The following is a 24,873-nucleotide window of genomic DNA, read 5'->3' as shown; positions in this document are numbered from 1 at the left end:
GGAGCTGAATGAGATTTGCTTTATTGAGAGGAAAGCAAAGATGCTTTTCATTAAACACTATTTATAATTATGAAATATTTTCCAGTGTGACTGAAGAAGTCTGAGTAATGAATTAGGTTTTACCATGTTATAAACTGAGAAAGATACTTGAAATTTTCTCTTTTCTCTTCCTAGATGCCAAACTTGCGAATAGGGAGAAGGGAAAGTTTTGCTTCAAGGCAATACGATGTAAGGAGGAAGAAGGTAAATTCATTTTACTGTCACACTTTCTTAAATGGTTATTTTATATTTCATGCCAATGATATGATTAGTTTGTTCTCTCCTGTTTTTTAGTTGCTACACAGTCCTCAGAAAAATATACCTTTGCAGATATCATCTTTGGAAATGAACAGGTATGCGAATAAGCGCAATAACGTTTGATTTTAAAAGTCACAGTCTGGAGTATCTTGACTATTTTGGTAAAACTATTGCTTTAGTAATCCCCAAATTCTTTGGTGGATGAACATGTCAGCTTTGTTGGGTTTTGCAACTTGTCTTCATGCCCCAAAGCAAACAAAAATGCTATATGGAATATAGCATTTTAATTAGTTATTTAAATTTAACTTTCTTTTAGAGTGTAAGATACTCATGAAATAAGTTTAGTCCTTGGGATTAAAGAAACAGGATTATATGAAGAAACCTGTTTATTTGGGAACGTGGTCACAGTGGAACAAACAGATGATAACCCTCTGGATTTGGGAATATCATATGGTTCTGTGACCCAAATAATAAGCTGTTTTGTAATTTTAAATGTATTATTGACTAGGGCACTGATACTCCCAATAATTATATGTTACAACCACCTTGAGAGTGGTTTTCAAACTTTGAAATAATGTGCATGTAAGTCACCTGGGGATCTTGTTAAAATGCAAATTCTCAGTCAGTGGGACTGGATGAGACCTGGGGCTCTGAATTGCTAAAGCTTTGAGGTGATCTTGAGGTTATCAGTCTGCACCCTCTATTTTTAAAAAATTTATTTATTTTATTTTTGGCTGTGTTGGGTCTTCGTTGCTGCGCACGGGCTTTCTCTAGTTGTGGCGAGTGGGGGCTACTCTTTGTTGTGGTGCGTGGGGCTTCTCATTGCAGTGGCTTCTCTTGTTGCGGGGAACGGGCTCTAGGTGCGTGGGCTCTAGAGCGCAGGCCCAGTAGTTGTGGCGTGTAGGCTTAGTTGCTCCGCAGCAAGTGGGATCTTCCTGGACCAGGGTTCCAACCCATATCCCCTGCATTGGCAGGTGGATTCTTAACCACTGCGCCACCAGGGAAGCTCTGCACACAATTTTTTATCTAGAGAATTTTCGTAAAAATGAAAGCTTTGCTGTCCCACCTCTAAAGCTCTGGCTCATACTTTGGGTAGAGTTTGGGAATACACATTTTCATCCAGCTCTGCAGATAATCTGAAGAGGTGATTTGGGGACCTGCTTTGAAAAATACGGACCAAATTCCCTGTCGTTTTGTGCTGTTACTAGTATTATTTCTTTGTGTTCTTCTCCTTGATAATTCCAAACATACTTAGACTTTTGTATTGTGCTTATCATTTGCCTTCATCTGACCCACTCTTTGTACTATCTTTTGGCCATTTGAGGAAGCAGCTATTTAGAAATATCCCAGAGCACCAAAAGTCCAATAATTCCAGAATGAGTATGACTTTTGGACACTGTGCTTCCTTGCTTCCTGAATGGGTGAATTTTAGCTTTTAGGACTTAAGTTGTTTGTTTTGTTTGTGTCTTTTTAAAAACATTCCCTAGAAACATCATCAGGACCCTTAAATTATATCAAGGTTGTAATTTTTATTATATTTATTGTTAATAATTTTGTGTAGGAGCACTGCAGATGGCATAAACAAAGACATTTTCCCTTTTGATGAATCTGAGTAAATAGAACTCACCAGGCACTACACGTTGATGAGATAACTATGTGGACAATGGTTTACCAGAAAAAGTTCATGTCTAAGGGGGAAACATATGTATTTATTAATATTTAATAATTAACTTGAAGCTTAACAGCTATATAATATAGTTTATAATGCAAGAAATTGTTAAGTGTAGAGATTTTACTGTGAAACACAGTAGTCATTAATTAAGGGAAATTCTGTAGTTCTGAGTCTGTTTAAAAATCTTTTCTCTTGTTCTCTCCCTTCAAGTATAAAAGCCAGGTTAATGCCAGTGTCTTCATTCGTTCTGTTTCATTGGATATCACTTAGTCTTCCAAGTATTTGAATGGGAAATATTTGTTATTTTTAATAGTTAAAAAAATCATAATTTCCTTTAAACAATTCACTTTTTAAAAAATTGAAGTATAGTTATTTTACGATGTTGTATTGGTTTCAAGTGTACAGTAAAATGATTCAGTTATACATATATATGTTGTTTGTCAGATTCTCAACAATTCACTTTTTATTCATTTTCTTAGAGATACCCATTTACCCTCCCTGGATACTTAGAAGGTTAAAGCCAGTGCCATGGAAGTGTAGATTTATGGATTTGAGCTTCAAACTTTAAGATTCAGGGTAATTTGTGCCAAATATTTTAGGTATTCAGGTCTTAGGGTGGCCTCCTTGTATTCAACCAAATTGATAAGAAATTACTGAATAAGCCTTTTGGGTATATGTAAGTTGTAGAAATTTAAATTTTGGCAGGGTATATCTAACTGAAAACACATACAGACAAACGATTTTCTTTTAACAGATAGTAAGTTCAGCAAGCCCATGTGCAGACTTCTTTTATCGAAGTTTATCCTCTGAATTGAAGAAACCACAAGCCCAGTCTTCTCTGCATACAGAAAAACAGTCAATAGAGGACACTATGAGATTAATTCAGAAGTGCAATGAGGTGGATTTGAATATTGTTGTATTGTGGAAGGTATGTGTTGTTAAATTATTTCAGCAAGCCTCACTTATACTTGATTCTTAAGCTGAAGAGTAAATGTAAGCTGCTCTTTATATTTTCTCTGCTTAAATTTTCCAATTTGAATATTGAAGTAGTTTTATAAGTTTTTCAGCAGTTCCAAAATAACTTTTTTTTTGCCTAAAGGGAAGAATTCATTCAAATTAGATGACTTTATTCTGTGTTACTTATTACTTGTAAGAGGTACTGAGAATATTGTAGACATGATAAGCTCCATGAAAGCAAAAATGCTGTTATTAAACTCTTTATTGTGAGCATTTTCAAACTCTGAAAAAGGAAAAATAGCACTATGAATCTCTAAGTACCCATTACTTAGGCTCCAACAGCCACTAATTTGCTGCTGTTCATTTTCACCTATTCCTTTGTTTTATTTTTACCTTCCTTTATTTTTTAGCTGCAGTATATATTTTTAATGACATATTTCATCTGCTTTTATGTGTACTTCTAGCAGATGAGGACTTTCTTGTTTAATATAACCCCACCATATTACTGTCTCACCCAAATTAACAGTAATTCTTTACAATTATCTAATTGTTGGTCTCTGTTGAAATTTTTCAGATTATTTGAAAATATTTTAATAAAAAAAATCAGATTCAACTAAGATTTGCACATACACATGGCAGACCAGAATGAGGTTGTTTAGGCATTGGTCTTCCCTAAAGTTAACTGTAATGCAGAAGAGATTTATTTTTCACAGTACACCCTTTTGTATCTTAAGTATGTATCTTTTTTTTTCTCCACTGTAGAAATGATTCTACAGTGAAATTTAGGATCTTGCCCAGGGATATTCACCTGAACTATGTGAGGAGGTTTGATTTTGTACTGTCTGATATAAGGCCTAACATGGAGACATGCTCATAGTAGATGATTAGAACATGTTATTTTAAGTTGATTCAGATGTTCTAAAGTGTTCTTTTTACTAAACTGCACACTTTTAAGTAAACTTTCTTGAAACCAAGCTGGCTTTACATGAATTCCAATAAAACTGCTTAAGCAAATTGATACTTTTGTTGACTATAGAAGGTGAAGGTGTTTAATGTTAAAAAGATAAGTTACACGTTATTAGTTTGAAATCAAATGTTCTTGGAGCTTAGAATCAAGAGAATCCTGGGCTTCCCTGGTGGCGCAGTGGTTGAGAGTCCGCCTGCGGATGCAGGGGACACGGGTTCGTGCTCTGGTCCGGGAGGATCCCACATGCCGTGGAGCAGCTGGGCCCGTGAGCCATGGCCGCTGAGCCTGCGCATCCGGAGCCTGTGCTCTGCAACGGGAGAGGCCACAGCAGTGAGAGGCCCGCGTACTGCAAAAAAAAAAAAAGAGAATCCTGTTTTCAGGCTCAGTAGCATTGCCCCTTAATGTAAACCACCCATCCATTAAATGTATGGTAGACCTTTAGCATTTGTAGCTGTCACTCCACAGATTCCTGCCATGTAACAATTTGTAATATTCGTGAGACAAGATTTTGAGTTATGTGTGCTGTATTCTGTACTCATCGTTGAGCCCGCAGTAACCTTGGTGGGGGCGGGGCGGCCAGGGTTATCTTTCAAAAAATCACCCTGAATAAAAACCAATTACTAGTATTGCTGATTATCATTGAAGAAAACTACCCAAGATTATGATACTCCTTAGTTAGAAAATGGAAGTTTGAATAGATTACAGGATGGGATATTAAATTTGGTAGGGGCTAGTAGCTATGATAAGTTTATTATTCAACTCATTTGAGGAAGTGACTAGTAGATTTTCTTTAGTGAAGACTCTAGATAGTGCACAAAGGACCACCTTGAACGGAAGAAAACTTGACAAGTCATTTAAGTTGTGGAGTTGATGCACAGGGAACATAGTACTCTAAAAAATTATGATTCAGGAGAAAACTAAGACCTTGGACAACATTTTTGTTAAAAAATTTAGTTGGTAAGGAGGTATAGTATAACTTATAACCAATCTTAACCAAAAATAAAGGTTTGTTTTGAAAAACTAAGACTTTGTGCAGGAAAGAGAATGCATTATAGGGTTATGCATGGCTATGGGTGACTTTTGTTTGGTCTCTGAGACCATTGGAAAAGATGTGCGACCTGTCTCAGGATGTTATCTATCAGTTGTCATCCTCTCTTGATTAAAGGTCACCCCATCAAGTATTTAACTCCTCCTGCATTTCTGGGTTGTGCATGGATGGGTGCTGAGCAGGTCCTGGGCCTGCCTCTGCCTTGGTGCAGCAGTTCTCCAAGTATGATCCATGGATGGCAAATTGTCACTCATGATAAGTATAGAAATTGAAAATAAACATTTAGGAATGTTTATAGCGTTCTGACTGAGTAATTTTGAATCTGTTGAATCTAATAGTAAAAGAAATTGGGCTTATCAAAAAAAATTAAGCATCTGTATTTGCATAGTGTGACAGTACCAGTATATCAGAGCCATGTACAGATTTTATTTTCTCCAACACAGAAGAAGTTCAAGAAGAAAAGTTACGTGCTGGAGTAAGTGTTTTAATTTAGATGAGATCAGTTCATTGTATAGGAAGAAAAACAACTTTTTTTTTTCTCTTTTAAGCATAGGTATCAATACTTAAATTTAAGATCTCCAAGGATATGGCATTTCCACTTCTAGGATTTATGATTGTACTCACTGATTTTGCTGCATTATATGATAAACCCTGGTGCATTTCAGAAGCAAGACGATAAGAAAAAGCCTTGGGAATTCCCTGGTGGCTCAGTGGTTGAAAATCCGCCTGCCAATGTAGGGGACATGGGTTTGAGCCCTGGTCTGGGAAGATCCCACATGCCGTGGAGCAACTAAGCCCACGCGCCACAACTACTGAAGCCTGTGAGCCACAACTATTGAAGCCTGTGCACCTAGAGCCTGTGCTCCGCAGCAAGAGAAGCCACTGCAATGAGAAGCCCATGCACCGCAACGAAGAGTAGGCCCCACTTGCCACAACTAGAGAAAGCCTGCACATAGCAATGAAGACCCAACGCAGCCAAAAATATATTTTTAAAAAAGAAAAAGCCTTTTGCCTGTATATTGGCAGTCCAGTAAAGAAAATAACTTGTGTTATGGTATGGCACTGTTCTTTTGGACTAGTTTCTTAAGTGCTCTAGAGAAAATTGGAAAAGATTTCAAGAAGTGTCTCTCACGTATCCAGGCCAACTGTTTTATATTGAGGCAGAGCAGATTTTGACAGATACTTAATTGATTGAATGAATGAACAAAAGTAGAAATGTTGAAACAGCCATGAGTGTTGGTAATTGATAGATATTAGCCATAATACCTCTGCTTTCCATCAGATACTGCATTGGTTACTTTTGAGGTTACTGCCAAGCAGGCTAACATTTTTGTGCTTTGTACTTCTTAGGCATACGTAGTGGAAGACAGTAAGCAGCTTATTTTGGAAGGTCAGCACCATGTTGTTCTTCGCACTATAGGAAAAGAAGCTTTTTCATATCCTCAGAAACAGGTAATGACAGAGTTTGCTTTGGGGCCTTCCTGTGAACTTGTGGGGTTTTTTGTTTGGTTGCTTTTTGTGTTTTTGAAGGTATCTGGTTTGTGCAAGCTTTTATATTAGAATTTGAGTTGGGGCTTGGTGGCAGAAAGCTGATTAAAATTAGAAGTGAACATAAATTGATTTTAAAATTCACTAGCACTTCATAAGAGTATTGAGATGCATTTGTGATCTTGGGGTTTCCTAAGATATATTCTTTATTGAATCTAGAACTCACAGTTGGCTTGAGAGGAAGGGAACCATATTCTCTATATTATCTTGTTTGTTGTTTAACAGGCCCATACCATTGCAGAACTCTATGGGGCCTCTCATACAGTGTAAAGGATGGCCTCTGGAGTTGTGCAGAAGCTGGTAATACTGTTTATTTTCTTACTTTTCCTAAAATACTGTTTAATCTTACCAAAAGTTCTCATAGTATGTGTAAATATTTAAACCCAAATCTGTTTCTTACTTTAAGAAAATTGTTTTTCTCAAACTGATTTGATTAGTTAAAAAAGTCCCAAGTTTTAATTGCAAATGGTCATATTTTGATAATTTCGAACATCTCAAGGCAAGATTTTTCACTTAGAAAATGAAACAAAGTGATTTCTATAAAATTCACTCAAGTTATAGTCCCATTTTACTAAAATACTGTGTAGGGCATATCCTTTTTTTCCTCTGTATTTCACCTTTGAAATACTTTATATTCTCTTTATATGATTAACTGAGTTGGGAGATGCAGCATGTTCATCATACTAAGAATAATATATTTGGAGCCCAGAGACTTTCAGATTGATGGCCTAGTGCAAGTTACTCGCATAATTTGATAAACTTTTAGCTTACATATAAAATAGGGGTAATAGCACTTTATACCTTGCCTCTCTTGTGATGGGACTGTCTGTCATAAGGTTGAATCAAACCCTTATTATAAAACTACTGTACAAATTGTCCAGCACTCATTGCAAAAATACCTGTTGTTGCTTTTAAGCTAGAAGAGAGGGAAGCTCTTCTAAATATTCCCTCAGTAAATTAGCTTCAGGTTTTTGGTATCCTTTTCTGGCCGTTGTTTGTGTGTGTTCCTCCTGATAAGTAGTATGTAGAGATTCATTTAGTATAATTTAGAAGTCTCAAATAACAGCTTATTTTTCTTAGATGATTAGATTATAATAATAGTACATTTTTTGGACTTTTTATTAAAGTGTAACGTAAATGCAGAATAGTGACTAGGTCATTGACTCTTCACAAATTGAAGAACACTTCAGTATACGGAGGACCCAGATCAAGAAAGAGAACATGACCCGCACCCAGAAGTTTTGCTCCTGCTCGCTTCCAGGCACAAGTCTTCCCTCCTCCAGAGTAAACCTCTAGTCACTTTTCTCTCACTCATAAGTCAAAAGCAGTTTTAATTCTTGCTTTTGCTGCTGTATAAATCAAGGGTCAGCAAACTTTTTCTGAGGAAAGCCAGATGGTAAATATTTTAGACTTTGCTGGCTCAGAGTCTTTGTCAGAATTACTCATCTGTGTTGTTTGGAGTCCAAAAGCAACCATAGCCAGTGTGTAAACAAATAGATATGGCTCTGTTTCCATAAAACTTTCTTTACATAAAGAGGAGGCAGGCTGAATTTGGCCCATGGGCTGTAGTTCGCCAGTCCTTGGTGTAGATCAGAATCCAGCTAGGCTAGCAGGAAATTAAAAAATCAAAATTTTCTGGACGGTGAAGGAAAATGGAGAAAAAAATGACCAAGAAAGAAATAATAATACTAGAAGCGGGACATGATTCTCTGTTTTCATTTAGGCGATAATAATATTTATTGAAATGTTTACAGTGTGCCTCACACTAGCTATGTTGAGACTTTTACATGTATGTTAACCTTCAGTTAATACAGCTGAGGCACTATAATCTGTAAAAACTCAGGAAGCTATTTTCAAAAATGACTCTTTAAGGCAATTTTAGTTTTTCAACTATTAAAACAGATGCTATACAATTGAATATCTATAGCCTAAGTACTAAGCAATTTTATTAGATGAGAACCACAGCAACTTTTGAAATTATTATTATTGTAAACCCCTTTTTTACATATGAGGAAATTGTCTTAAAGTATTAAATAACTTATCCAGGATCACAGACCTAATATGTGAGGTTGCTGGATTCCAAGTCTAACCCCAGCACATAATAAATAGAGAATGAATAAATGATTACAGATCCTAGTTTTTTTATCCTAGGTTGTATGTATTGCATATGATTTCAACTGTTAGTTTGTTAGTTTTTACAGCAGAAAAAGTATTGTTCATGCTTTACTTTATCTCTATTGGTTTTAACTTCTTTAGTTTGTGTGTGCTATACTTTAACAAGGCAGTGTTTTTATTGTCATATATTTTTTCTTTTCTCAGGAGCCACCAGAAATGGAACTATTAAAATTTTTCAGACCAGAAAACACTACAGTTTCCTCAAGACCATCAGTAGAGCAGCTTTCTAATCTCATTAGAACGAGTCTTCACTATCCAGAATCATTTAGTCATCCTTTTCATCAAAAAAGGTTTGAGATGTATTTTTGTTAACATTTTTCTACAATATACACACCTGTGTGTGCATGCACACACAGACATACACTCATTTATTAATAGCATTAACCCAGATATTGAAGAAACAATTTAGAATACTATTGAGTCTGTAGAAATTGCCCTTAAGTAATTTACCCTTTACTATGATTACTATATGTTGCTGCTGTAATTAAAAGATGGGTATTTCCTCAGCCAGTTAGTTGTCAAAAGTTTTCTTTTGGGGCTTCCCTGGTGGCGCAGTGGTTGAGAGTCCGCCTGCCAATACAGGGGACACAGGTTCGTGCCCTGGTCCGGGAAGATCCCACATGCCACGGAGCGGCTGGGCCCGTGAGCCATGGCCGCTGAGCCTGCGCGTCTGGAGCCTGTGCTTCGCAACAGGAGAGGCCACAACAGTGAGAGGCCTGCATACTGCCAAGAACAGTTTTCTTTTGATGAGCAGGTTTATCATTAAGTCAAGAAGAAGGAAAAAATACCGTCATTTTGTTTTTGTTTTAAGTACAGAAATTAAATCTAAGACATGACTATAGTATAGACTCATCAAACAGTTTAAATTTAGACAGCATCATTTACTTAAGATTTATTAAGTGTTAAACTTCTGGGGGACTGATGTATTTATAACTTTGGTAAATAGCCTGATTATATAAACTTAAGGTTCTAAAATAAAAAGTCCTAAGTCAGATGACACTTCAAAAAGTGGCTGGTTTACAGATACAAAAGAAGATGGAGAGAAGTCTGTTAGAGCCAGTCTGTGAATTATAACTGAAGGTATAAATTTTGGTGAAGTCACCTTGGATAGAGGTAGGGATGGGGTGGGATAGAACAAAAGAGAATGGTGACCTATAGAGCAGTGGTGTTTGAGAGATGAGCTAAGGAAAAAGTCCACGAAGAAGACTGATTGGGAAGTAGCAATCAAACAATTAGGAAGAAAAGACCAATGAGGAGAAAGTGGCATCACAGTGGCGGAGTGAGAACAGTTCAAGGAGGGAGAGCGGTTAACAGTTTTAAATGCTGCAGACAAGTCGTTCATTGGCTCTGACAGTAAAGAAATTGCTCATGCTTTTGAGAATGTTATTATATAGTGGGGGTGGTAGCATGATATAGTAGGTTGAGGAGAAATGGGAGGAAGTAAGTAAAGATACTCATGTAGACCACCCTTTCAAGAAGCTGGGCTATGAACAGGGATCAGGGAATAGCCATGCAATATTATTGTTTTACTAGGTAAGATATGGATGTATTTATGGTCTTGAAGGAAATGATGGGATACAGGAAGGGCAACAGAATCCTTAATAGATGGAAAGATACACCAAAGAGTGGCAGGATTAGCTTTGGACTGAAGAACGGACCTCCTTACTATGGAAACGGGGAAAGATGAAAGTAGGGAGAAATTTTAACAAGTTACACATTATTGGAATGCCTCCACTTTTCAGGAGTTTATAGAAGCACGGTTAAGTACTCAAAGTAATCTAGGAAATAAGAGAATAAAGGGTAGAGAATTTTTAAAAGTGAAATTTGAGAACAGCTACTGAGAGGAATGAGGAGCTGGCCAAGGACACACAGAAGGAGTGCTGGGCAAAATTAAGATGTTGACTTAGCATTGGAAATATTTAAAAAGTAGCTTAAATGGTGCTAACCATTTTTAAACCCTTTTATCGTGAGATATAACACACAGAAAAGTGCTCAAAAATGAAAACTTGTGGCCATAGTGATTATTTTTCACAAAACTGATACCCAAATAATCACATCTAGGGAAGAAATTAGAACATTGCTAGCAACCTCAGAAGCCCCCTGTGTACTCCCTTCCAGTCACTCCCCCGTCCATCCCCAGTATTAACAGTCATTTCTTTGCTCCTCTTTATATTTTCCAACCAAGTGTTACATATCTGTATTTTGATTGTCATGGTTTTTTAAAATATATATAATTAATTTATTTATTTATTGGCTGCGTTGGGTCTTCGTTGCTCTGCGTGGGCTTTCTCTAGTTGCAGCGAGCAAGGGCTACTCTCCATTGCGGTGCATGGGCTTCTCATTGTGGTGGCTTCTCTTGTTGTGGAGCACGGGCTCTAGGCCTGTGGGCTTCAGTAGTTGTGGGTCGCGGGCTCTAGAGTGCAGGCTTGGTAGTTGTGGCGCATGGGCTTAGTTGCTCTGTGGCATGTGGGATCTTCCTGGACCAGGGCTCGAACCCGGGTCGCCCGCATTGGCAGGTGGATTCTCAACCACTGCACCACCAGGGAAGTCCTGTGGGTTTTTTTGAACTTTATTTATGAATGGAATTATACAGAATATATTCTTGTTACGTCCAGTTTCTTTCACTTAATATTATGTTATTCATCAGCCATTGACGAAGCTGTGGAATTTTCATTGCCAAATGAATATGTTTGAACATATTAGAATTAGTTTATCTACTCTATTGTTGATGAACTTTTGGATTATTTTCATATTTCAACTTTCTGCTCTTGAATATTCTTGTATATATCTCCTGGTGCATGTGTGTTTGCTCCCCTCTTTTTTTTCCACATTTATCTAGGAATTTTTTCAAAGTAGTTTTACTAATTCATATATCGCACTAGTAGTGTTTGGGAGTTCCCTCTGCTCATAACCTTCAGCAACACTTTCTGTTGTCACACTTTTAAAGATTTTAGCCATTTAAGTTATTTTTAAATACTTTTGGTCTTAAATCTTTGTCTAGGTCTTAATTGCTCAGTAGTCATTCTGTATGCCTTTGACTGACAGAGGCACACTGGGGTCACCTGGGGAAATTTAAGAAATACAGATGCTTTGGTCCTACTCCCAGAGATTCTGATTGGCTGAAGGTTGGGGGCTGGACATCTAGATTACCTAAAGTTCTCCAGGTGATTCTAATGTACAGCCAAAGCTGAGAAAAAATTTCTTGTTTTATCCCTAGTGAACCTGTCTTCCCACTCTTCCATAGACAGTTTTGATTCCATAATGTTTCATTTTAACCCACCGTTCTACTTTGTCCCTGTTTATCAAACCTGTCCTGCTTCACATACTTCCTGAATATCTTAGATGCCATGGTGCTGCTTAGTGGTTGAAACCCTGGCTATGCCTTAGAGGCTGGGATATGTAGGACTTCTCCATGTGCTTCTATTATGGTAAAAAGCATCATAGACTCTAGGCAGTTCAGGGAAGTATGTGAAACAGGACAGTTTTGATTAAACTAAAAGGAGAGCAGTGGGCTAAAATAAAGCATCATAGAATTAAAACTGTGCATGGAAGTATGTGAGAACAAGGCAGATTTGAGAAGGACAAGATACGGCAGTTTCTTCCAACTTTGGCTCCACATTAGAATCACCTGAAGAATTTTTGAAAATCCTGATACTTAGGCCAGTTAAATCACAATCTCTGGGAGTAGGACCTATGTGTCTATATATTTTAAATAAATCCTCAGATGATACCAGAGTGAATCTGTATCAGTTTCTATTGCTAAATAATGCTTCATAAGAACGCACTCCAGAATTCAGTAGTTTACAAGGCATTTATTCCCGCGCTCATGGGTCTGCAGGCCAATGACAATTTGGCTGAAGCTCTGCTTCAGGCTGTGGGTTGGTTGGGTTCATGTTTGTGCCATATACATTTGGGGTCAGTCCAAATGGGCAGCAGCTAGCTGGGTTATGTTCTTCTCATGGCATATCTCTGGAGTACAAAAAGTGAGTCACATTGCAGTAGCACGTTTAAGCCTTCTGTTTGCATCAGAGTCATTAATATTCCATTGCCAAATAGCCTTTCCTTCACAATCAACAAGGATGATCCACTGTTGCACAGTGGGAGGTGAAGGGAATGAATAACTGCTAAACAATAATTACCATTATCACAGTAACCAGGATTGCGAATCAGTGAAGTAGAGGGTCAAGTGATTGGGCATCCTTGTGAAACTAAAGATCAGAAGTGTAATTGAGTGAGAGAGCTGGAGATAGTGGTCAGAGAGTGGAGAATCTCAGTAGTATTTCAGAGGCAGTTATTTTAGGTGACTAAAACAAATTCACAGTATGGTCATGGAAGTTAGATGGCTGAGTTTTAAATAGTATTGGTGGTCATGGAGGTGACAGATCAAGGGTTTGAGAAGGAGTTGAGTGAGTTGTCTACCTTGACAGTGAAGTTCTCCAAAAAGATGACAAAATTCAGGATTGAAAAGAAGAAAGCAAACTCATCCAGAAGCTTTTAATAAATGAAGCCAATAAGATGATATGGAAGAAAAATCTTGAGCAATGTTTCCTTTCTAGATGGTAGGCCTCTGCTTGACAGATATACTAGATGAATTTGGGGTGGGGGGAAGAGGGTGAAGCAGATATTTCAAAAGGCTCATCCCCTCCCCCTCCCCCAAAGAATCTCTGCTATACTGAGTTACTGTCACTGGTATTAGTTTGTCAGTATGGGGACAGAAAAAAAGAATAAAAGCCTTGGAGTAGTTTATGACCAAAAAAATGAGGTGTTTTTATAGGAGAGGTAGGAGGAAGAACTCAAGAAGTGGTATTAACTATATTAATGAGACATTCTGGCTAGAGATATGGAAGATGTTGGAAGAAGAACAGCATGTGTTATTGAGAGGACTGCAGAGGAAGCTGTGTACTCAGCCAAATTTCAGTTAAAGTAAGATGTAGACATATAAAGAGAGGAGACTGAGGATCTAGAGGAGTGTTGTTCATGTGGTACAGAAATGTGGGAGGGAGGGGACAGGGAAGAGGTTTGGTCATAGCAGTGGAACACAGGGCAGCAGAGGAATGAGAATATGAGAAACAGCAGGTGACCAGAGATAACAAAGATATGAATCAAATAAATTGACAGGAATTTGTGAAGAATAGTAGAAAATTGGGAATGGGGGCTAGTGAGGCAGTAGCCCCCATTCCCACTTATTAACACTTAGTATGATGCCTAAGGTTTGCTGGGGAGATGGGGGTGCTATTCACTGAAGCAGTGAATGGAGGAAGAAGAGGAGTGAAGGTAATGATTTTGGGGCTAAGAAACATCCAGATGTTCTGATTTCTTCTTTTACTAGAAGCATTTAGATAAAGCATGGAGAATTTGAGGCCCAAATGGTAACAGAATAGCAAAGTTTCTGAGGTTTTGCTTTGGGTTACAAATTATGCGATTGGAATTTAACTTAATGGGGTGCTCTAGACTGGAAACCTATTTGGTAGTCTTTGCTGTCCTCTTTTCCTTGTTAGAAGTTTGTGGAGGAGGTAAGGGCATAGCACCGGTACAATCTAAGAATAAGTCTTTGAAATTATCTTAGTTTTTGTTTAGGGAAATCTGTTATTTGCAGCATGGTTCAGAAAGTATTTCTTAGTAAGAGAATTATAAAATTTCTGAAAGCATAAAATATATTATCTGAGCAGAATTTTAAAGTTAATTTTGTGGGAGCTTATAGGATTACTTTTTTCTTTTTTACTATCCCTTTGTTCTTTGTGTTAATAAACTATTTTCAATAATAGTATGTAACCATTTGTGCATAGATATGTTCATTTATTATGTTCTTGATTTTAAATCTGCACCAGTCTGTTCATTAGGTCCTCTTCTATCACTCCATGTCCTTTCTCCTATGCTTTAGTGATTTACTAATTATAAAGTGAGATCAGAAATTAGGTTAACTGAGCAAATGTGTCTACTTGAAAGGGCTCTCCTCATAACTTGCTGTACAGAAATAATTATCATATTCTCCCGAACGTGATGGCTTTTATGCAAATTTGATAGAAGAGCAAATGTCAGTTCTCAAAATTAAGTAATTTTCATGAAGCATAGAGAACAGGATTAGTTGTTGGCATTTTCATGATTTTTTATCTCCATTGATCTTTCTTAGTTGCGATTATTCTGTTTTGCATTTTGGGAAATAACCACCTAGAAACATTTTGGTTATTTTTTAAGATTAGCTTCAATAAATATAAATAAAATGGTTTTGTAGATGTATATATTCTGGTATTTAGTATTCAGGCATTGTATTAATATGTTTTACTTCTTGTTTATGCAAATAATTTGGCTTGAGTGATTTTAGAATTCAGTTTTTTTCCTTACTTGAATCTAATTGTTTTTGAGGAGCTTATGCTATTAGGTACTCTTAAGTTTTATTTTCAAGAAAGTGGGTTTTTTTGGTTGTTGTTTTTTAATATCCCGCTAACCTTTTTTATTTATTTTTTTTCCACAGCCTTTGTTTAGTACCAGTGACTCTTTTACTTTCCAATTGTTCAAAGGCCGACGTCGATGTAATAGTTGATCTTAGGCATAAAACAACAAGGTAAAGATTTATTCAGGGCAAGTTTATTTTGCAGTTAAAGATTGATTTGAAAGCAATTTAATATTTTGAAATTATGCAAATAATTACCTAACATAGAGAAAGTTTACTCAGGCATGCCTTTATTTTTTTGTTTGGTATTAAGAAGTGTTAGAGAAGACTTAACGAAGATTGTCTTAGAATTTCAATATTGGCAAATGGAAAGCAATTTCCAAAAGCAGCAAATTATTTTGACCAGAGACAACAATTTTTATAAAAGTTTGTTGGTGATAAAGAACTCTAAAATTGAAAATCAGCAAGTTCAGGATAGAAGTTTTTTTTGTCTTGTTTTCTGATTTATAAAATAATGCTTAACAACAACAACAACAAAAATGCTGGTCCATACTGGCACTCCAAGATCTAGATGCTTTTCAGAATTCAGAAATTTTGGGGTTTTTAGAAAAGCAGTGTGAAGCGTATGCTGATTATTATTGTATAACACTCCAAACAGGATCTGGGTTAGCTGTGTGAAATCCAAACATTTTGTGTATGATTATGTGTATCATAAATTAATTTGCTAATGCCTTATTGGTAGACCCTTGGTTGCTTTCCATTTTTCAGTATTATAAACAATTTCAATATTATAAGCATTCTTATATGCACATTTATTTTTATGTATGGATAACCAAGTGGTTAAAAGCTCAGGTTTGAAATCAGATTCCATTATTTACTAGCTGCTGTTGCGAGTGTTAAGTGAGATAATTCATTCTTAGCATTGTGCCTGGAACATAGTAAGTGTTAATAAATTTTAGCTATTATAGAAATTGTAATGTTAGCTATTGCCATTATTGTTATTAATACAGTTGGTGTCATAAAATAATTTCTAGAAATAGAATTGCTAGATGAAAGGGATGTGTTATTGGGACTTTGGGAAAAAATTTATGAAGAAAAAAATTCTCCAACTTACTACTTGCCTCCTCCCTTAGCCCAGAAGCATTGGAAATCCATGGATCATTTACATGGCTTGGACAAACACAATATAAACTTCATCTTAAAAGCCAGGAGCTTCACAGTTTGCAGCTGAAAGCATGCTTTGTCCATACAGGTGTTTATAACCTTGGAACTCCTAGGGTATTTGCCAAGTTATCGGACCAAGTTACAGTGTTTGAAACAAGTCAGCAGAGCTCCATGCCTGCCCTGATCATCATCAATAACATGTGATAACTTACAAATTTGTACTGAAATCCACAGGAATCAGTTTTATTTTACTGAATGGTTTTTACAGCAGTATTTGAAATACCTAACTTGTTTGGGAGGTTGGTATTAGATCACTGTAAAATACTTTTGATTTGTCCATTTGTTGATGATGCAAAGCACGTTGGACTGAGAGTACTTAAATTCTTTTTTTGTATTTCTTTAATCCCTGGTAATAATTTACATGCTCATAATACAGAATTTCAGCATATCCATGCACCTTATTAAGCCCCACTTAAAACCAGTGTCTAAGTCTGCTGTTACAACTTATCAATGGTATATGAACATTAGGAGATGATTTTGAGGAAGGAAAGGCCTTGTTGGCAATATTCCTGTTAAGCCATTAGTCTATAAATTCCAGCTTTACTGTGAAGTTCTATAGAGTGTTAAATACAGACTTTGCTGTCTTGCTTCACACAGTTCTCTAAAATCAGTTTTGAACGTTGGTTATAGGGTCTTCATACTTCAGTATCTGGTTGTTCCTATGGCTTATACATAACTTTGTAAAAAGAAGAACTTTTTTTCCTGATGCTTTGATTATAGTTTTGGAAAGAGTTTGACTCCCCCCCATTCATCTCAGCATACAGTGCACTATTTCACAATAGGAGATTTTTGTCATTTAAATTATCATATTCTTTATTATGTAACTTTAACAATTGAGATGATCTGTTTAAAATATAAATCTACTCAAGTTAATTAAAAATAAGCTTTTCAAAAATGTATTATATTTATAACAAATGTACTGTAAATAGAATAAAGACATGCTATTCACTGTATAGATTTATTAGATGCCTTTTTAAAAAAATTCTGAGAACTTAACATATTATTGAAAATGAATGTCAGCCAAGACTTCCCTGGTGGTCCAGTGGCTGGGGCTCCGTGCACCCAGCACAGGAGGCCTGGGTTCGATCCCAGGTCAGAAGCTGAGTCTCACGTGCGACAACTAGGAGTTCACCTGCCGCAACTAAAGTTCCTGCATGCTGCAACTAGAAGGTCCCGCGTGCCGCAGCTGGGGATCCCACACCCTGCAGCTAAGGATCCCGCACGTCACAACTAGGACCCAGTGCAGTCGAATAAATAGATGGGTAGGTGGATATTTAAAAAAAAAAAAGAATGCCAACCATATTATTATAGCAGGTGCCAGATCAATTTCCTGAGAAAGCGTTACCTTTGTTTCTAAAAGTGAATGACAATCTTTGTTCCTATAGTCCTTGGTGGCCGTGTTATACATGAACAAATGAATTTTGTCTTTAAATGTTTCATGTCTGATACCCAGTTACAATTTTGGATAACCTTTTTATATCCTGGGAGAAAGGAAGATCTATGCTTATTGACCCTACTGTAAATAACCACATTGCAGACTCTTATGCTGGTTATGGCAGACTAGGTAATTTAGCCCTCCTGCTGGAGAAAAGTAAAAAGTCAGAACACAATAGAAGAAAATGTTTTACTAAAAACAAAGTGTTATCAATATAGTCTGTTATTAGAGGACCAAAATCCAGTAGAAGAAAGTCTAGAGAGATGATATTTGGGCCTACTTTGCCTTGGGAGGTTTGCCCACTTAGGAAGAAGCAGCTGAGAGGCAGAGCGGATGTTTGACTTATTTTGAGACAAGAAGTATAGGTTAGGAGAAATAATTGAAACTGAAGCAAAGAGAAGAAAAGGATGGAAAATAGGCCAAAAAAAGGTAAGAAACCTGGATTCAGTGAGAAAGTCTTACGTATTTATTTGGAGTCCTAGAAAGGGGGAGAGGATAGGGCAGAAGCAGTATAGAATCTGAGAATTTTCTAAGATGGACAACAAGTTACAGATTCAAGTAGTTCAGTAAATTCCAAACAACATAAATGTAAAGGAACCTATATACAGATGCATCATAGTGGAACTGCTAGAAATCAAAGACAAAGGGAGAAACAGTCTTGAGTACAGAAGGCAAAACTTACTTGAGTGGTAGCAGTAATTCAACTGATGGCAGACTTCTCAACAAAAATAATGGAAGCCAGAAGATAGTTTCTTTCAACCCTTTGAAGATACCCTATTAACTGCTAAGCCCAAATTCTAAATGGCAAGGATACCTTTCAGAATGAAAGTGAAACAAAGACATTTTCAGACAAATAAAACCAGAGAGTTTACTTCAGGTGACTCTAGGATAATCTGCCTAAATCTAAATCTTTCCACTCATTCTGCAAATAAGTATACAAATAAGTATACAACTAAGTATACAAATAAGTATACAAATCAACAAGAGCAAGTGAAACCACACCTAGCTCGTGTGTTTAGCGTAACTAGACAATATTAACTTCAAGTTATCTGCACATGGAAAATTTAGCCTTAAATTCCAGCTGGCTATGTCAAGCATCTATGTCAAGCCTTTGTACAGAGTGGATGCAGGTGGGGAAGACCGGAACCCGGAAAGACTCTGTGGAAAGGAAATAAGAGGACAGGGCTTAAGGGTGAGCTGAAATCACTCTAAACAAAGAAAGTCATCCTGACTGTAAAAGTACAAGACATCTGGTAGATCAGAGCCCTGGTGACAGGCAAGGCACTTGAGGCCTTGCAGTGGGGTCTTGTAGGAGCAGAAAGGAACGGGGTCCATTTATCACACAGCTAAGGAAATACATCCTAATAGGAATTACCTTGTAAGTCGGCTACTTAGAGTGTTGAGTATTTTGAGGTCTGTGCACCCCGAATCAAGTGAAATTGTTCCATTAAAGCTTCATACCCTTAGGCCTGAGTTCCAGAAGACTCCATTAAAATGCAACTGCCTGTAGGTACCCTAATAACTCACTCTCATTGTCCTTTAAAATGTTAAGATTTGTCAGGCCGCCTATAAGAGTGAGGCAAGACTTGGAATGGGACACACAACAGTGTCTAGAAGGGAGGTGAGGGGAGCTGGTGGGAGGAGCAGGAAATGGGGAGAGGGGAAGGAGGAAGGGATAGGTTGCTGAAGGAAAACTTGGCCTGTTTCATAATCTTGCTTAGGGTCAACCCTATTTGGTAGTATTCCATTGTTCCTCAGGATTATCGGGCTGTAGGTTTTCACCTTGGGAGAAAAGTTTGCATGTCATGTGCCTTTTGTCCCTACACCCTGTGTTGTTTTTTTTTTCTAATTTATTTTTGGCTGTGTTGGGTCTTCGTTGCTGCGCGCGGGCTTTCTCTAGTTGCGGCGAGCGGGGGCTACTCTTCGTTGCGGTGCGCGGGCTTCTCATTGCGGTGGCTTCTCTTGTTGGGGAGCACGGGCTCTAGAGTGCAGACTCAGTAGTTGTGGCGCACGGGCTTAGTTGCTCTGCGGCATGTGGGATCTTCCCGGACCAGGGCTCAAACCCGTGTCCCCTGCATAGGCAGCAGCTTCTTAGCCGCTGTGCCACCAGGGAAGTCCCACTCCCTGTGTTTTTGTTTTGATTTTTAAGCTATGATAGATGTCAGCTTTCCTAAAACTTGGAACAGTTTTCAGTTTCTCACCTACTTGAGTATGCTGTACTTGGTGGCAGGAAAGGATGCGTCTGGTAACAGGATGTTTGTGAAAAGGCAAAAATGAGTGTTCTTTTTCACATGTGAACAAATGGTATGTCTTAGTTGAATTAACATTCCACCAGGATGTAGTATATAAAACAACGTGAAATCTTTTGAAGACTATTAATAATCTGTTGCTTAGAAAGTCTGCTCTAAAAATAACTTTTTGCACTAGAGAAGAGGCATTTGGCCGCAAGAGGGAACAATAAGGAATTTTAATGCAAAGCGCAGAGGAAGGGGAGGAGAGTGCTTGGAAGGGAGGCTCTTGTCCTTGAAGGAGAAGGGCTGTGGGCGAGGGGGTAGCTGCGGGAGCCCGAGCCCTGTGCCACTCCAAGGTCTGTTCCAGTCTGCATCCCATCAACCCTCCAGGGGAACTGCACGAAAGTGAGGCAAGATCAATAAACCCCGTTTTCCAGGTTCAAAAAGACTGACGATTCAAAGCCTGGGCGCAGAGCAACTCTTGTTGAGAGCAGGGGTTGCTGGTCTGCACCTGCCACGTCTCACGTGGGCATCTCTTCTGCTGCTCCACGCCTTCCGCCCTGCGTTTCCCTGCGTGTAGGGCAAGGTGGAGAGGAAGGTCGCGTTTGGGGGCACGTATTTCTTTCCTGGAAGTTTAGGGCCATGGTTTGCAAAAAATGTTCAGCAAAGAGAGCAAATTTGAGAGTGAGAGGGAGGTGTAGTCACTGCTGAGGTGACACCATACACCTCAGATGGGACTGGAACCCACCATCTTCCAACTGAATCCACACAACTTGTCTGAGGACTTAATGAAGCTCAGGTTCTTTATGTCTCAGCGCAGAAGGAATTCAGCAAGCAGCAGAGTGATATGTAAGAAGTAAACTTATTGAGAGATACACATTCCATAGGCAGAATGCGGCCCCTCTCAGAAGGCAAGAGCGACCCCAGAATATGGGGTGGATAGTTTTTATGGGCTGGGTAATTTCATAGGCTAACAAGCGGCAGGATTATTCCAACTATTTTAGGGAGGGGAAGGGGATTTCCAGGAATACGGCCACTGCGCACTTTTTGGCCTTTTATGGTCAGCCTGGGAACTGCCCTGGCGCCTGTAGTGTGTCATTTAGCATATGCTAATGTATTACAGTGAGCGCATAATGAGGCTCAAGGTCCAGTGGAGGTTGACTCTTCCACCATCTTGGGCCTAATAGTTCTAACCGGTTTTTGTCTATCCAGTTTTTCTCAAGGGCTATGTATTGTACCCTGCCCCCTTCCCTCTTGTCTCAGAAACATGTTCACAACACACAGGAGGGCCAGTTATTAATGTTCAGGACTTAGCTGTGAACCGACTGTTAAACACAGACACTACTGAAAAATCAAGTAATACTACCTAATGGGGAGCCCCTGCACATCTCCTCCCAATGCATTCAATCCCATCTCTTCCCAACTCCATGTTATCTGGCTCTGGGAGCTTGAAATTGGCCAAAGTGGGAACTTTGGCCTCTGGAAAATCAAATGCTGAACATCTGGGCTTGCTGTATTGATTTTTGCTGTTTATTCTCAAACTAAGAAAGTCATGCAGAAAATGTTAATGCAGGTTAAACTTTAAAGTGTTGCCTGCCTGTAGCAGGCAACACATTATGAATAGCACAAATAATTGAGAAGATATTCCTCTGGTGTCCAAAAACTGTTACCCAGGTCAGCAAAGTTGCTCATGTCATTGGTAAACAGGAGCAGATGTGCCGTCTCACTTTCCTCTTCCTCCTTAGCATAAACAAAAATATCAGCCAGCATCATACTGGAATTATTCTCATTTGTGAATCGGAACCCAGGTTGGTTATCCAAGAGCTCGGCAAAACTCAACAAAAGTCCTTTGTGAGAATCATTAGGCTATATGGAATTTGCAGTAAAGAGTATTGCATATATAGATTTTTTTTTTTTTTTTTGCGGTATGTGGGCCTCTCACTGTTGTGGAGCACAGGCTCCGGACGTGCAGGCTCAGCGGCCATGGCTCACGGTCCCAGCCACTCCACGGCATGTGGGATCTTCCCGGACCGGGGCATGAACTCGTGTCCCCTGCATCGGCAGGTTTATGGAATTTGCAGTAAAGAGTATTGCATATATAGATTTTTTTTTTTTTTGCGGTATGTGGGCCTCTCACTGTTGTGGAGCACAGGCTCCGGACGTGCAGGCTCAGCGGCCATGGCTCACGGGCCCAGCCGCTCCACGGCATGTGGGATCTTCCCGGATCGGGGCATGAACTCGTGTCCCCTGCATCGGCAGGCGGACTCTCAACCACTGCGCCACCAGGGAAGCCTGAGTATTGCATATTTTATTTTTGTTTGTAAATTATGTGCTACAAAGACTATATCAGTTAAAAAGAAGGTTTTTTCCTGGAGAGGATTTGATAAACATTTATCAGCACACCTCAGGGTATGAGCATAGACCATGAAAAAGTTAGTGTCCTGACATCCACGTTGCTCTTAGCCAAGACCTAAGGTGTCTTGCTGAATCTTCCAGCCATTAGGACCCCATAAAGCAGTGGTTCTCGAAATGTATGGGCATGATCATTGGGGTAGCTACCAGAAATGCAATTCCAGAGGCTACCTCCCCAGCAATTTGGTCTACCTGCCTCGATCAGTTTTTGTTGGTCTGGTTTGAGTGTGGAATCTTATTTTTGTTGTTGGGTTTTGTTTCGTTTGTTGTTTTTAGATTGTGGGGTTTTTAACAAGCCCTGACTCTGAAGAGAAGACCTGGACACCACACTTTGGGAAACGTTGCCCTGGGGAGCCTTAGAAGCACTGTGTCTAGCAGCAGACTTTTATAAAGTTTGTTTGTTTCTATCAAGTTTTCAGGCACATCATGGAAACGTTACTAGTCTTTAAAAGTTCTGGGTGGCTGGGCCAGTGTTTTAAATATATGCCCCTAAGACATGGCAAATTGCTCAAAGATTAATTTTCTGCTTAAGGACAGTTGAAATAAAAATTGGGTTTACAATAACTCATTTGCTCAATTAGTTAAACACACTAAAGGCTGGGATTGACACTCAATCCCAGCTTGCCTGTCAGTTTTATTTCTTGGCCATTGATCATAACTGCTACCACTTACTAGCTTTTGGTATTGTCCGTTTTGCCATTCACGATGGTTAGGCTCTTTTGGACAGATATTTGTAGTCTCTACTAGGTACAGGTAGATGAGAGCTGTAGATAGGATAATTGCTGAAGTTTTCACCCAAAATGAGGCATTTTGAGAGTGAAAGGGGGCACTTTAACAATTAGGGTGTGTTCCAGACACGCTGGAGTGTGAGTTCATACTGGCCTCAGCTCTCCTCTTAGGCTCTCTGCTGGCTGGTATGTTACAGTGAATTCTGCTACACATACAAATACTGCATATTCACGAAAGTCGTATGGCTTATCCTTAGATGTTTGGGGGAGCCCTAGTTCCCTATTTTTTGGGCAGAAATGTTGACTCAATTCAGATGTGATGATGAGTGGCAAGATTCAGCTAACCTTCAGATTAGAATCCGGTGGCAGAATCCTCTGGTTACCTAATGCCTGGAACCAGGACTGAATTTTAGCCCTGGGCTAAGAATGCCCCTGCAATGAGTTTAGGCTACTCGCCTAACTAGATTCCTAAACCCTTTTCATTCAAGTGTGAAGGAGCTTGTACAATATTTTTAGCCAGTACACACGTATCGTATCTTGAACACCACTTATATGTCCTTTATGTTGATTTGCAAACTTGTTAGTGCTAATATTTGCTGAGATAGCTCATATTTGAAAGGCTTTTGGTAGCCACTTCTGGATTATGGACTGACCAGAGTTTTTCAAAGGCTATATAACCACTCCTGGGTTAGGTACTTGAAATGTTTTTTAACTACTCCTAGGTGGTTAAAACTAACTTACCTTACATATATATCACACTGTTTTTGGTGAAATTTTTTTTTTTTTTGGTGGCACGCGGACCTCTCACTGCTGTGGCCTCTTCCCGTTAAGGAGCACAGGCTCCGGACGCGCAGGCTCAGTGGCCATGGCTCACGGGTCCAGCCGCTCCACGGCATGTGGGATCTTCCCGGACCGGGGCACGAACCCGTGTCCCCTGCATCGGCAGGTGGACTCTCAACCACTGCGCCACCAGGGAAGCCCTTGGTGAAATATTTTAAAGTAAATTATACTCAGTGTAACATTTGATTCCTAAGGTACAAGGTTTCAAGACAGAATTTCCTCTTATATCAAGAAGAAGTGTAGTAATAATGACTTGAATTTTAAATTTAAGCACAATATTATAAAACAGTATTTCCCTTTCACTGAATAGGATGTTAATAGGTATTAGGTGAAAAAGGAGTTCCCTGACTAAACAAATTAGGGAAATGTGGAATTAAATGAAATTAAAGAGGTTTCTTTATTGCTCATGTGCATTCATGGGGGGTTTCCCTAACATATTGTTAGGGACCAGCCAGTTCTTCCCAAAGCATTTTTCATAACTGGTGACATGCTTTCATAACTGGTGACATGCTTGGTAAACTTTTTCTGCAAAGTGGCAGATAGTAGTTTAGGCCTTACAGATCATACCGTCTCTGTTACTTAACTATTCCAGCTTTAGCGCAAAAGCTGCCAAATATGTGGGTGTGGCTATTTTTTTTTTTTTAAATGGGTTTTATTTATTTAATTTTTGGCTGCGTTGGGTATTCGTTGCTGTGCGTGGGCTTTTCTTTAGATGCCGTTCGCGGGGGCTACTCTTTGTTGCGGTGCGCGGGCTTCTCATTGCGGTGGCTTCTCTTGTTGCGGAGCACAGCCTCTAGGTGCGCGGGTTTCAGTAGTTGTGGCACATGGGCTCAGTAGTTGTGGCGCACGGGCTCAGTTGCTCCGCGGTACGTGGGATCTACCCGAACCAGGGCTCGAACCCGTGTCCGCTGCACTGGCAGGCGGATCCTTAACCACTGCGCCACCAGG

The 24,873-nt window shown here is 38.9% G+C and overlaps 1 protein-coding gene across 3 annotated transcripts in view; it reads left to right on the top strand.

The window, feature by feature from the left end:
- The window catches only part of TRAPPC8 (trafficking protein particle complex subunit 8), an 87,375-nt gene extending 70,143 nt beyond the window's left edge, over window positions 1-17,232 (top strand). For all 3 annotated transcript variants that reach the window (XM_024757948.1, XM_024757947.1, XM_024757949.1), the window contains 7 exons: window positions 175-243; window positions 334-392; window positions 2,724-2,897; window positions 6,292-6,393; window positions 8,809-8,954; window positions 15,137-15,226; window positions 16,189-17,232. In XM_024757948.1, coding sequence (XP_024613716.1) covers window positions 175-243; window positions 334-392; window positions 2,724-2,897; window positions 6,292-6,393; window positions 8,809-8,954; window positions 15,137-15,226; window positions 16,189-16,423 — 875 coding nt within the window. In that variant the 3' untranslated portion in view covers window positions 16,424-17,232. The remainder of the gene's footprint in view (window positions 1-174; window positions 244-333; window positions 393-2,723; window positions 2,898-6,291; window positions 6,394-8,808; window positions 8,955-15,136; window positions 15,227-16,188) is intronic.
- The last annotated feature ends 7,641 nt before the right edge of the window (window positions 17,233-24,873 follow it).

This window comes from Neophocaena asiaeorientalis, unplaced genomic scaffold, assembly GCF_003031525.2.
Source record: "Neophocaena asiaeorientalis asiaeorientalis breed wild unplaced genomic scaffold, Neophocaena_asiaeorientalis_V1.1 scaffold126, whole genome shotgun sequence".
Taxonomy (NCBI): domain Eukaryota; kingdom Metazoa; phylum Chordata; class Mammalia; order Artiodactyla; family Phocoenidae; genus Neophocaena; species Neophocaena asiaeorientalis.
Note: the sequence above shows the minus strand (reverse complement) of the source record. Positions and strands in the feature narration are given on the sequence as shown.